General features: G+C 35.4%; 1 protein-coding gene and 1 long non-coding RNA gene across 2 annotated transcripts; one reads left to right on the top strand and one right to left on the bottom strand.

Annotated features, from left to right (window-relative positions):
• Positions 1-6,256: 6,256 nt before the first annotated feature.
• LOC144431337 (uncharacterized) lies at positions 6,257-10,208 on the bottom strand. Its single transcript, XR_013479951.1, has 2 exons — positions 9,914-10,208; positions 6,257-9,464 (listed from the first exon to the last, which is right to left on the bottom strand). It is a non-coding gene; the product is annotated as an uncharacterized LOC144431337 (long non-coding RNA).
• On the top strand, positions 9,384-13,693 carry LOC120332924 (2-amino-3-ketobutyrate coenzyme A ligase, mitochondrial-like). The gene is made up of 9 exons (XM_039400267.2): positions 9,384-9,570; positions 10,215-10,359; positions 10,685-10,820; positions 11,144-11,275; positions 11,841-11,995; positions 12,100-12,182; positions 12,580-12,751; positions 12,883-13,004; positions 13,177-13,693. The coding sequence occupies exons 1-9, from the start codon at positions 9,384-9,386 to the stop codon at positions 13,326-13,328; spliced, it is 1,284 nt and encodes a 427-aa protein (XP_039256201.2). The 3' UTR covers positions 13,329-13,693.

Here is a 13,693-nt window from a genome sequence, read left to right as displayed (position 1 = left end):
TTTTCATTACTTTCACCGCTTCCATATTTATCACTGGAGATTAATTCTACGGCTTGAGGTATTATGCTTATGATGATGATCAATTGACTGGTCGAAATCGTATTCATTGTTGATTATTTTTTGACCTTACTTGGCCATGAATAATCCAATTATAAATTATTTCCAGCCTGAAAGGTTGCTTGTTTGTTTATTATATTTTAATTGCACGATCATTATTTTGTTTGCTTTTTTATTATTATTAATATTATTATTTTTTTGAAATATTCTTCTTATCCATTTCCTTCGATAAAATTCCGAATTACACGATGACAAATAAAAATTAAAATGGATGTCTGGATTGAACATATACGTGAGGGTATTAGTTCGTCAGTCGCTAACAAATCTCTAAATGTTTGCATACGCCTTGTCAGCATTATTTAAACAGCCTGGTTGTTGATGTCAGTCAATCAGAGTCGCTGCGCCGAAGAGCAAATGTAACTTTTACGTCTTCAAATTAGCTCTCGTGTTTTGAATGTAAATAGTAATATAGGATCGGCAGACCAAACGATCATTAGGTCATTACTCCAGAGAGGCAGATTATGATGCGTGATCTGTATAAACCGAACATAAAGAGCTTCTGTTCTAAATAAATGCGACAGAGTCGCGATAAGCAAAATGGAATTACTGTTACTATAACTAAATAATGATAATTTAAAGTAAAGGGCACCGGTGTCATTTACTCTTCGTCCGATTTGGCGGATATAACGAGAGAAACGGACGATGGTGAGAGAGCTAAAATAACCGCATTGATCTTAGATAATCCCTTGTATGTGCAGATTGGAAGTATTCGTTGTACAAATTGACTGAAATTTCCGTCATATCATATGTGGAGTAGTAATATTTTCAAGGCACAAATAAATTTTAATAATGATTATTGACTCGTCATAAAAGCGTGCAAACACGAACATCCGAAAGTACTTTATCATTTTAAAATCAGTAGGTGTTTATTTGGTTAATTTGTCACCTTGCTTCAACATTCGCTTGGTGACGCTAATTTTCAGGAACCTAAGCGGTTATCTTTTCCGAATCCTTTATCTATACCAGGGGGTTGGCAAGTAATTTTTGCAAGAGTCTTAGTAGTACTACCGCATTCGAAGAGTCTTTTTACAAAGGGCCGCACTTTTCAAAAGACCATATCATATATTTTTATATAACTTTATGATGGTGTCAAATGTAATGATGGCTGACATTATTGAACCGGAGATGAAAAAAGGCATTGCATTATTTTAACAATTTATAGTTTAGATATTTTATATAAAGTTTAAAAATGAATTTAAATTTTGCATGCGATTGCAAGTAATTTTCACAAATTTCTCCAAGAGCAAGGGGCCGCACGAAATGCTTTGGCGGGCGCTGCGTCCCGCGGGCCTTAGTTTGCCCATCCATGAACTAGACTGTAATATAGTTATGAGAATTTTAAAATAGCACATGAACTAGTCGAAGTAAGGGTGTGTTAATACTATATCGTTGATATTATAAACTACACTAAAATACATTAGGACAGTTTATAATATCCGTGGCGGAATGTTCCTAATAATAGATGTTATGAGTGGCATATTCACCAACCAAGTTCTTATCTTATATACCACACCGGCTAGAATACGGAAGAATTATTAAAACTTTCACGGAAAAGATACTTTCTCTTCAGCGTCTTGTTTTAGTACGATGTATACACTAAACAAACAAAATGCCTCGCGGTATAGTCGCTACCGGGATAGAGATATATTTTTAAGATTACTGACTAATTGTCAAAATAACAAAAAAACAAGATATAAATTTTATTTGAACCAAAAACAAATTACCTGCGATCATTTCAATTGTAAAAAGATTGGGCTAACGAAGCACGAACGGTCAAGATCACGTACGCAATGCATTTTTTAAATATGACTGGGGAGTTCGACAATATACAGGGAGGCCCTCGTTGTGCCAAAACGTAATATGTATTACTAAAACAACAGCCGTTCCTAAACTATTTTTTTTTTCAATCCTTCAATCCCTACAAAATCTTCCAATACAAGTCGGCGGTAGGTGTAGTTCTTAAAGCCAGAAAATTTAAAAACAAAATGAGATTCTCGACAATATCATTCTTCACAGTCTCAGTAGCTCTCGGCACTTAAGTCGGCATCCACTAAGTGAGTGTACGTGGAAATATTTTGAGTACATTCCGAATGCAAAAGCTACAATACCAAAACCCTATTAGTTTGGTCACTTAAGAAGGCCTGGCTATCGACGAGAATATGAAAAGGCCCACTCTTTGCAAACGGGACGATTTCGATATTTTATTTGTATTAAAAATAATCTGAACGAATTGGCAAAAGAATTTGCAGATCAATATTCGGTTCTTGGCTGTTGCTGTCACGGTTTATTCACTAAACTTCACTAATTGCTACACCCAGTATAAAAGTATTTAGGCATGATTTTATATAGCATTCTAAGTAATTTCCAGAATAAATAGACCCAGTAACGTTTTGTGTATTCGTTTATAGATAATATCGTATGTCAGGAGTTTTATTAGGAAAGGAAGGTAGGTAAAGCACAATTCAATAAATATTTTTTAAAAACATTCTCTACAAGTAAATCCGTCTAGATATCAAAACTGAAGACAATGTATATGATGATATTAATACAATTTTACTTAAAACAGAATATAATTTATTAATTTCGTATTTTCTGAGGTCATTGGGCATGAGATAAAAATCAAAACCAACACAAGGTAATCCTTCTAACTGGCAGATACCTACCACAATTTCTCGTTACCGATACATTTCAACATCAGCCATTTTGTGAAGCTTCTTCGAAGCTGATTTGTTTGTGGCACGACTTTTCTAGGAAATTTGAAAGTTTGAAATTTTTGCACTAAACTGTGTTCAACACCAGACCAAATATAGCCCCCTGGTAAAGTAAATGAACACTCAAAGCATCGCGCATTTCAATATGAGGGACTAGAGTGAGTGCTAGAGGGCAAATCAAGATTCGTATGGCTTTTAGTTCGATTTTATTTTATTTATCGCGTTTCTGTTAGACTTCCCAAGGTGCCGCCGCTCGATAACCAGTATTGGTTTCGGCGTCTTCTTTCACCCTGGAATACGAATTTTTTATAATTCCCTTGATTTGTGTATGAATAGTTCGCATTTTCAACATGGTGAGGGAATAAATTACTGATTACTGACTGATTTTCATTAGTTAGAAGTTCATTTCATAATATAAAAAATCCCTGAAAACAAAACAAAATTTAACGAGTGCAGTAAATTAGTCTTTGTTAGTCGGAATCAAAATACTTTTTACATGCCTTTATTTCAGGATTGCAATGAATTTAAAACTGAAAAATCACAACTTCAGCACTTTGAACAACCATAATAAATGAATAAAAAGCTGTATAAAAACATATCAGTTGGTATGCTTTTATAGCAATACGTCCGTGATTTACGTTCGGTGGTTTGGACAAGGAGATCGTGATCTGTTTCACGTTTTTGCGAATAAAAGCGCTTACTTTTTCAGATTTCTCCCATCATTCTGAAAACTGGAGATAGACACTAACATCGTGGGCATTTAATAGACTGGTAATCTTGTTGATAATTCCAGGACATACCATTCATAGCAAACTAGATTAATATGACGAAATGATGAACTTGCGCGGTTATGAAAACAGTATATCGTGGGACAAACATTCTACCTTCCTGTTATTACCGTTTATGCACCCTTTTTCTGGCAGAAATTTGCGAACAATGAGTTTTTTAATTTGTTACTTTCACATGCGGCCTATATCACTTCGTTTTGTCCTCTTAAATAAGTTTCGTTACTAAATAATGAAATGATATAATTGGTTACGTTACTTGATAATTTATAGAATAAAACTAAATTTATCGTGACAAGCTCAAGATAACTTAAACATCCTAAATATAAGTAATTGTATCGCTTTGGGTGAAATCTGTTTTTTTTTTTTTTTGAAAGCTCAACCATTGAATAATATAGGGTTTTGTTTGCAAACTTTTTTCAAGAAAAATGTCACATCTACTCCAGATTATTATTTTTATCTTCCTATTAGCCACTATACAGTCATATTATTTAGTAATTTGTAAATTACTAGTACTAACAAGAGTAACATGTGTGGTCGAGAATCGTGAGGCAATGAGCGCTCCTAACCACGAGAGCGACGTCTCACGCCCTGACCCTGTGAACTTATTCAGAACGTTTAAACTTTAAAGTCTGATTGAAAAACTGTTCCAGTGATGCTAGATTTGACCCAGAATGCAGAGAGTTGACAGGTATACTTTCGCATAGTTACTATTCACATGGTTATCATTTGCCCCACACTTAACGCCCACTTATCTAGACCAGTCGTTATCAAACGGTGGGGCGCGCCCCACAAGGGGGAGGGAGGCGTAGACAATTACTTTCGCTTCACTATCTGTTATTTGTAGCTTACTGTTAGCTAGTTATTTTTGAGGTGGGACGCAAATTCTAAAAAAGGGGCGCGACTTGAAAAGTTTGAGAACCACTGATATAGACATAACACTGAAATCGGTATATTTACGTACGGACTACATGTGGTAAACGCAATTGGGTATTAGTATAACAGTTGTCATTTGTGTCTAATAACGCAAACCAACGTTTTCGACGAATAAAAATCAAAACTAGTTGAACATAACCAATCGTAGGTATACATTTTATAGTTATAAATCTCTTTTTTTGACCAAAAGTATAATGGCTATGTAAGTGAATAAAAAGAGACGAAAGGTGGATATACAGGTCAGTAACGTAGATACTGGAGATGACAGATATTCGAGATGAAATCTGATTACTCGTTCAAATACTTACCAGCCAGATTTTCAATCTCTTTCTAAAGTCTAATCGAGAAATAATGAATGATAGATATTGCTGCATGTTTCATAGCAGAGATTGCCCATCTGTCCAATTACATGAAATTTCCAACAGAAAATTTCGACTTGAACTACCGTTATATAAAACGTTCTTTCCTAATTGATTTTTTGTATTAAATTGTTGCGAATACAACAGAGAAAATAAGTTAATAATGTTAATACAGATAAGTGTAATATGTTTATTAAAGAGGATTGGGTAACTAATGATTTCGAAGCCCTGTTAACCCAGGCTATCGCTGAATCAATCCCAACTTTGCTTGGATTGCAAAGCAAGTTCATAATCTCAAAAAATCACAATTGCTCAGATGTCGAAGATCAAACATAATTTGATAAACATAGTTTTTCTGATTGAAAAACTTGCGTAATCACCTTGATATGTCGGTTCTTGCTCAAAGGCGACATCTTGTGGAATATAGGTGCTGTTCGCCACGTGGAAAGTGGTTTTGAGCCCACACGTTTTCGCTAGTATTTGCATTATAAACAAAATCGGCTTTTTATGTCTTGAGTCATGGATGAAACGGTATGGAATACAGATGTATGTAAAATAGTATTTCGCTGAAAGAATGAGACTGTCCCGAGAAAACCAGTATTGCAAGACAACTTGACACAATACGATAAATTCCGGTCGAAGCAATGGTAGAAATAAACTACATTTGTTTCTAATTTTGTACTCAATGAAAAAAAACGTAACGAATTGATATCTTTTACTAAGAAAACGTGGATCTTTGGTTCACACTTAAAAGATTACCATGTTTCTAATCCAAATAGCTGCATTCGGTTATGCGGTTCTTTTTGGAGCGCACTGAACACTAGAAACTATAGAACAGGTGGTGGCAAATTTTTTTAATATAAGAGCCGCATGCATCAAGTCAGAAATATGTGAGAGCGGCATAATTTTTGAAATTATTAATATCAGGACTAATTAAATCAGATTGCATTGTAACTGTTACGGTGGTATAAATTTGGGAGATGCGCCTCTGTGCAGTGCGACGTGAAACCGACGTTTGGGCTATTAGTCGCTTCGTGCTGTTTGGATCCAAGACTGCGACAGCATCAGAGGATCGATGGTCAGTTACGGCTTCCTCTACCATCATGTCCATGCATGTGAAAACAAATAACTGGCTAACTAATTCCATACCCGACATTGACTGGTAACCGGACGAGAGGCCGTGGTTCGCAATATGATCAAGCCGTCACATCGGCTTCCCTTTCCCCTGGGATAAATGTTAGCCGCATGTAGCCCGCGCGCCGCGGTTTGCCACGCAGTCAAATTTGTTGAAAGAAAAATCTTGAGTGTACAATACTCCTCACATGAGTCATCGCCCAGAGTAATAATGAAAAATACAATATCATTGCAATGAAAGCCAAAAACAATTTACACAACCAAGCTTGATACAGGAGACAGCATATTGCTAATTCGACTGAAGTATATAATATTTTTGAAAAATAATAATAATGCCTCGGATATCAAAATAAACCAAAAAAAAATTAAACAGTTGAATTAAAACATGACACCTAGGATGGGTTTAATGAAACATGCCTGGGCTTAATTGATGAAAAAATACATCAGCGCAGCCAGATTGGGCACTGAAGACTTGCACTTATAAATAACAAGTGTGCGTAGTACGATTCAAAAGAAAAAAGTTATCCAGCATCGACTATAGCAATAAATACGTACATGGTGTTGCAACAAGTACAAATTGCATGAGTTTAAGACATAGGGTTTCTGTGTATTCCGATACCTTTGAAACATCACTGAATGTCTAGGTGCATGTGCTCAGTGCGCTGCAATAGAAAGCTCAATTTACAATATTCTTTTCACTTTAGCAAAATCTCGTTGAGGACCGTTGAATATTTTAAAAATATGAAGTCAAAAATAGGACATCATATTTGGTATCTTAGGTAAAAAGATAATTTATTATTACGTCATAATGAAATACGATGATGCTGTTATAGGCCAAAAACCTACGCAATTCAGGCATAGTTTACGCAAAATCCTAGAAACCTATAACTGCGAATGATTAGTGTCGTTTATTTTCTCGGAGAGGTATCGCTGGGAATTCCTGCAGTGAATTTGCCAAATGCTATCGTGATATGAATCTAGGTCACGCCCACAAATGGCAAGTAATACCGAAAACGTCAAATCTCTTGGTTAAATCGGCAGTAATAGGTCGTATCGCCAATTTCACACCATATGCCAAAACGCACAGCACATGGATTTTGTCGAGGTGCGCCCCTTCAGCAATAGTTGACTTAAAATTGATAATAAATAAAAAATTGCGTAATGGATTCACTCAAATTTCGTGAGAAATTTACTAGGATGAGCTTTCACATGAAAGGAAAGTCGTTTAACATCAGATGTACTAGTGGATAGCTGAATGTACATCTCCTCTCCGACATCCAATCTGATATCTGTACGTTGTCTTGGAGGACACGTACCGTGAAAACCCTGTTTCACATAAGTAGGTGATCGCAAAGAAAATTTTTCTTCATTGCCCCCTTGGAAGGATAGGGTATTCATTTTGCACAATTGGCGAAAAGTTTGATAAAATCTTCGATAGTTCTGCCAGTGAACGAAACAGCCGAATTACTGAATGGGTTACGAATCCAATTGAAATTGTACGTCTCCTTGGGAAAATACTGAAGAAAATTAATTTGGAGTTCAATACAAATGTCGTACAATATTGCTTTCACAGGGCAATCTATTTTGAGATTTATATTTATACAAGAAAGTTTTGAAGGGAAGGAAAGCAAGATAAATTGTTGATATTCACGTTTCAAAGTTAAATTCATGCAACTTGTAAAATATATCAGCCATATAAGCGAGGCACTGCAGCCATGTTTGCTTGTGCAAACTGCAAGACGAACTAAATTTGTTTTCTTCTCAAATGCAAATAGTTCCTCCCGTAATTTAAAACTCTCGCATAAGCTTGACCTCGGCTCATCCAGCGTACAGCTGTATGCAACAATAGATTGCAAGGGAGACTCATATCTTCGCAGACAATAGGAAGAGTGTGCTTTTCACCGTCTTGACTTGATGGAATTAACAATTTATATCACGTCGTTGAAAACAGTGGTTAGTTCAGAAAGCAACTTGTACAGCGGTGTACAGCACAATGAGAGCTTGAACATTCCGGATTTTTCTGTTTAATTCGTGTCACCGCACCTTTTACTGATCCAGGCTTCATCAGTACACACATCCATGCATTTTTCCATGTCTATTTTAAGTTAAGGACGCGTCACTTTGCTTTGAAAAAGATTTCTTTAAAAATATTAGGGCGTGGTAGTATTAGATAGCTATGTTTTTACAATATGCATATATATATATATTGACTTGAAGCGCAATACAACATCATTCTGGTATAACGTGCAACTAACATGCTAGAAATAATGTAGATATTGAGTGCGATCGATATATTATGTGACAACATACATCCATACCTTGTTAAAATATTTCCGGGTCGAAAAGTTTAAAACGTGGCAACTGAACAGCTATATAATCAATACACAACAACTATGATGGAGCCTACTGCAAAGTACGCGTATAGCCTACAGTTCGGCAAATTGCAATCGCATTTGCAGCTTCATGTAAAGTCACTAAGTCGGAGTTCCAGATGGAAAACAACTTTTCATGCTCGTAATTCTTGTATTAGAAGCAATTGACTTGATAGTTTTTACCTTATTTACTGTATGTGCATTATGCACGACTTAAAGTAAGAATGGGTCGTTTTCTTGGAATAACGTCGTGATAGGTATGATACTGTCACCGGGCATCTTACACACAATATATGTTATAAGCCGATTTGTTATGTGCACTCTATTGTGTCTTAAACGTATCCGTTTGAAATGGGGGCGTTCAAACAATGTGCTCTGAAATCAAATTACCAGTACCAGCCAATATGAAACAATAAAACGCCGAAGGGCAATGAACACAGACTAACCGCGGTACTGTACCTATATACTGATGAATTTTGAGCGACTTGTATCAGTTTATCTTGTTTATCAGCTTAGCTTGTTATCACCGCATAAATCATCAATTCTGAAAGACCATAATATTGCAAGACAACGTTCGAAATTCTTTGCTGATACGTAGTATTTGTAATCAATCAAAGCAAGTGATTTTACAGTTTTTGAATGTATTGATATGATTGCGTCAGTTAGAAACGTAGTCAAGATGGATAAATGCTGTATAATATTATTATCAGTAAGCTGTACTTTGTTAAATTTCTGGGTGAGGTATTACATCAAATGCACATACATATCAGGTTTCGAAACTCATAAATCAAGATTTCATGATTTATAGTTATTCAGGGATAGTTTTGTTATTTATGTCAATCTCATTATCTCATATTTATCAGATATACTAGTATAGTGTATCTTGTGCGATTTATTAACAAAAATAAGCTTGACTTATCTACATGACAGATTGTTGCAATATAAAGATATTGTCAGTTGAGTTGTAAAATGGCTACAGCACTTCAGAAACTTCCTCAATTATTACTTCGCCAATATAATCTTGCTTCATGTCAATGTCTAGCCAGAAACCTGTCAGATGGAGAGAAAAAATTACTAGATCAAGTCAATGAAGAATTGTCAAATATAAGGGAAAGTGGTTTGTGGAAATTCGAAAGAGTCATAACTACCAAGCAAGGTATGCTATATTGTGTTGTATTAGTTTTTAAAGATTACATATAAACAGTTTATAAACTACGTCTGTGTCATTTCACAAGCTTCGATTCGAGCTACATTTAAGAGTCGTAGCTCTACTCCTCAATACAGTAATCGCAATACGTCACATTCCTGTTATCAGAACCACCGTGGTCCAAACTAAACTAGACAAATAATATTAGGGATACAAATTCTTTTAGGAATCGGGGCCGTGTATAATTATATATTGTAGTCAATGCTAAGCTGGCGATACGGTCAGAAAATACCCATAGATCACATGCAGCAACATAGCGGACCTACAAATAATCAAACTAATTGATACTCACATTTGATGATAAATCACAGAACAAAGTGGTGCAAAACTTGTGGTGGCTTCAGATGCATCTTTGAGACCAAAAGCTCCCTCGATGCGAACGTAATCAGCTTTACCAGCCGGTCGGTTGTCGGTTAATTACCTCGCGTTCGTTAATTAAGCAAACATAAACCGTAATCATGATTATATCGAATTCGCGTGGAGCGAGCTATTACCGACGAAAACGACTCCGAGGTGGAACCAGAAGCAAGTTAAGCGCAGTTCCACATACAGTAAATATTTGTTCTAGTATTTACTTTTTTTCATTTTCCAAGATTCTCACGTCAAGGTACAAAACGACGACAGAAGGATTCTAAATTTCTGTGCCAACAACTATCTTGGTTTATCAAGTCATCCCGAAGTAATTGCCGCAGGGCAGAAGGCTTTGACTGATTATGGAGCTGGGCTCAGCTCTGTGAGGTAAGGAATACTTCTTCGGAATAATATTTTGTCAAAATAAGTTTGAATTGAATTTTAAATGCATGATAGTTCAAAATGGGGGCCACGAAAAAATTGTATGATTTAAATTTGAAATCATATATATAGGGTACATAAATTGTCACTTTCTATTCGTGACATTGGCGCTGTATATATATACGAATAGGATGTGTTGTAAAATTATGTTGCACTGAAACGCCTATTATCTTATCTTTGTATCTGATAACTTTCGATCTCAATATTTCCCACTGTTGGGATCTCTATTCTTTACTGGAACTTACGTATCGATCATTTCGTGTTCTGTCAGGTTTATATGTGGTACCCAGACAATTCATAAAGAATTGGAAGAAAAAATATCAAAGTTTCATGGCCGCGAAGATGCCATATTGTACGCAAGTTGTTTCGATGCCAATGCTGGTATATTTGAAACTGTTTTGAATGCGGTAAGATGCATCATTTATCACTAAGGCTTTTTTTCAATGCTTGCCAACACTGTCAAATGCTGTGATCCAACGAATGTTTAAACTTAATAAAGGCATTTTAGCCTAACATTGAAATACCGGTTCTAAAGCGACTATTGTGCAATATTTACGATTTCGCGACATTTAATATTATCTACAATAACAGAACTTGAGATAGCTAGAAAACAAATTTACTACTGATGTAACTAAAACATATATCTATATGGGATAGTAAGCTACTTTGAGCTAGTGTATCTAAATAAAATAGTTATCTGAATACATTTGATCATACTTATTCTCTACAGGAGGACGCAATATTGTCTGATGAACTAAATCACGCATCTATCATCGACGGAATCCGACTTTGTAAAGCAAATAAATATAGATATAAACATTTGGATATGAGAGATCTTGAAGAAAAACTGATTGATGCACAGGCAAGAAAACTAAATATGGTTGCTATTCTATCTCTGCATTTAATGTTTTTTGCAGGCATTGCATGGTGGTTGGGCATTTTCCCACAATGTAGCCATACTTAATGTATACAGAAAATCCCAATATGCATTCATATCACAATGATCAGTTATAGTGTTGCAGAATCAATACACGTTTTTCTCGGTAGAATTTAATCTCACTTTCGTAGGTTACGTAAGCGGTTTTCGAAAATCAGGAAGAAGTGAGGAAAAAGAGTTGACATTTCCCTTTAGGCCTACAAGTTTACAAACCTCAAAAAGCTTTCAAGTACACATTTAACAATCACAAAATTGAGTTTTAGTGAAAGGCAGCATTTTTTTTCGTGCAAGTGCACCATGAGTTTATTTTCTGATAATTTGACACCGCGTGGACAAGAAGTTTGGGAACCGCTGGGTTACACTATAATAATTGTATACAGATAGAAGTAGTAATTCGCAGAAAAAGCGCAAGTGATTGTGTGTGAATGCACTACAACTCACTTTTATTATAATTCTTTTGCATTGTATTGAAGACCATTTTTGACTTTAGAAATGTCGCCATAGAATGATAGCAACTGATGGTGTATTCAGTATGGACGGGGATGTTGCACCACTTCGCGACATATGTGATCTTGCAGAAAAGTATAAGGCATTTGTATTCATTGATGAATGTCACGCTACTGGATTTCTGGGGGGAACCGGAAGGTTTGTATAACCCCTTACACATTACCACAATATTCTTCAAAGTAGAGACCCTAACAAGTATAGTCAGCAACAATGCGTCATATTTGGTTACTTTTTCTATTTAGAGGAACAGATGAACTACTTGGCGTCCAGAGTCGTGTGGCCATCATTAACTCAACTCTGGGCAAGGCATTGGGAGGTGCAGCGGGTAAGACTACAATACTTATTCCGTAGTCATATGAGTATGTTGTAGCATTAACTACGGTGCGGGAACACAAAGCTTACGCTTTGAAAATCAAAAATCAGCATGTAGCAATACTTGAATAAATTTACTCATAACAAAGATTATGAACATCCACTCAGTTTTAATTAAGTTAATAAGAAAGACAAGACGACTGAAATAAGCTGGTCAAAAAGCGTACGTTTTTGCATGACATATTAATCTAATACTAAGCTTAACATAATAGTGATTGATGTAAATTATCTGCCCTTATTGGAATCTTTCCCTTCAGATTTTGTCCTAGGATTTAGTAATTGATGAATAATTTTGTAAATTGCTGTTAAAATCTACAAAAATCATTAATGCCAGTACAATATTTTTTCAGGAGGATACACTACTGGCCCAAAACCTATCATCGATTTGCTTCGGAATCGATCTCGTCCTTATCTTTTTTCAAACAGTTTACCACCTCCAGTGGTTGGCTGCGCAAGTAGGGTATTCGACATTTTGACGAAAAGTAGTGGGCTAGTTGAGAACATAAGCTTAAAAACTGAGAGGTGAGAAGAATGGAAGTTTTATTTGTGTAAAAATGCAAACCAATTAGAAGTAGCTAACACAAATAGTACAATGCTATGACAGCATTAATAATGTATCAAAAATTATCAAAAATAATATCGTTTTGCTTCAGATTTCGAGGTCAAATGGTAAAAGCTGGGTTCAAAATCTTAGGAAACAATCATCCAATATGTCCCGTTTTTCTCGAAGATGCTAAGCTAGCTTCTGGAATGGCTGAAAAACTATTACAAAAAGGTTGGTTGAATTTTGAGTCTAGCTGTTCAAAATTGCTGCTGTTCGCAGCAATCCTGTATTTTATATTTAGAATTGAATTTTTCAAAATTCCAGCATAAATCAAAACAATATGAAAAAATAAAATATGGAAACAGCAAACTTTTTAAACATTTATCGGTATGTTATTTCACAGGCATATATGTCATTGGATTCAGTTATCCAGTAGTTCCAGTTGGCAAAGCAAGGATACGTGTTCAGATATCAGCATCACACAGCAACGAAGACGTCGATAGAGCAGTCGAAGCTTTTGTTGAAGTTGGAAAAGAAATGGGAGTCATTTCATAAACATGGCGTCTTTATAACGTTAAATATTTTATTACAAACTGTGCTCGGTTAATTTCGGATAAACTTGAATTGGCGCAGGGTGCATTTTTAATTGCTTCTACGATATGTTCATTTGGACAAATGTTTATTGCCAACGATTATCCAAGTAACAATATTCACATAAAAACATTGCATTTCCTAAATATTATGGATGACACTTTTGAAAGGTGATATCATCATGTGGAATATGGTGAATGTATACTGTGCTAAAATCAAAATTAGGATGAGTCGTCTCGTGTAGGCTACCCCATATTATACCAGTAGCAACTGTATTCAATGTTGTCAATGTTATTTAATAAAATATGAAAATATATACATATATATAT

This window comes from Styela clava, chromosome 13, assembly GCF_964204865.1.
Source record: "Styela clava chromosome 13, kaStyClav1.hap1.2, whole genome shotgun sequence".
Classification (NCBI taxonomy): domain Eukaryota; kingdom Metazoa; phylum Chordata; class Ascidiacea; order Stolidobranchia; family Styelidae; genus Styela; species Styela clava.
This window is presented reverse-complemented; position numbering and strand designations above follow the sequence as displayed.

Bases quoted from the DNA above. Each gene is read 5' to 3' on its own strand.
- LOC120332924 (XM_039400267.2), top strand. From the start codon at position 9,384: ATGGCTACAGCACTTCAGAAACTTCCTCAATTATTACTTCGCCAATAT. The intron at 9,571-10,214 runs GTATGCTATATT...TCATTTTCCAAG, and splicing joins AGTCATAACTACCAAGCAAG to ATTCTCACGTCAAGGTACAA. The intron at 12,183-12,579 runs GTAAGACTACAA...ATATTTTTTCAG, and splicing joins GGCATTGGGAGGTGCAGCGG to GAGGATACACTACTGGCCCA.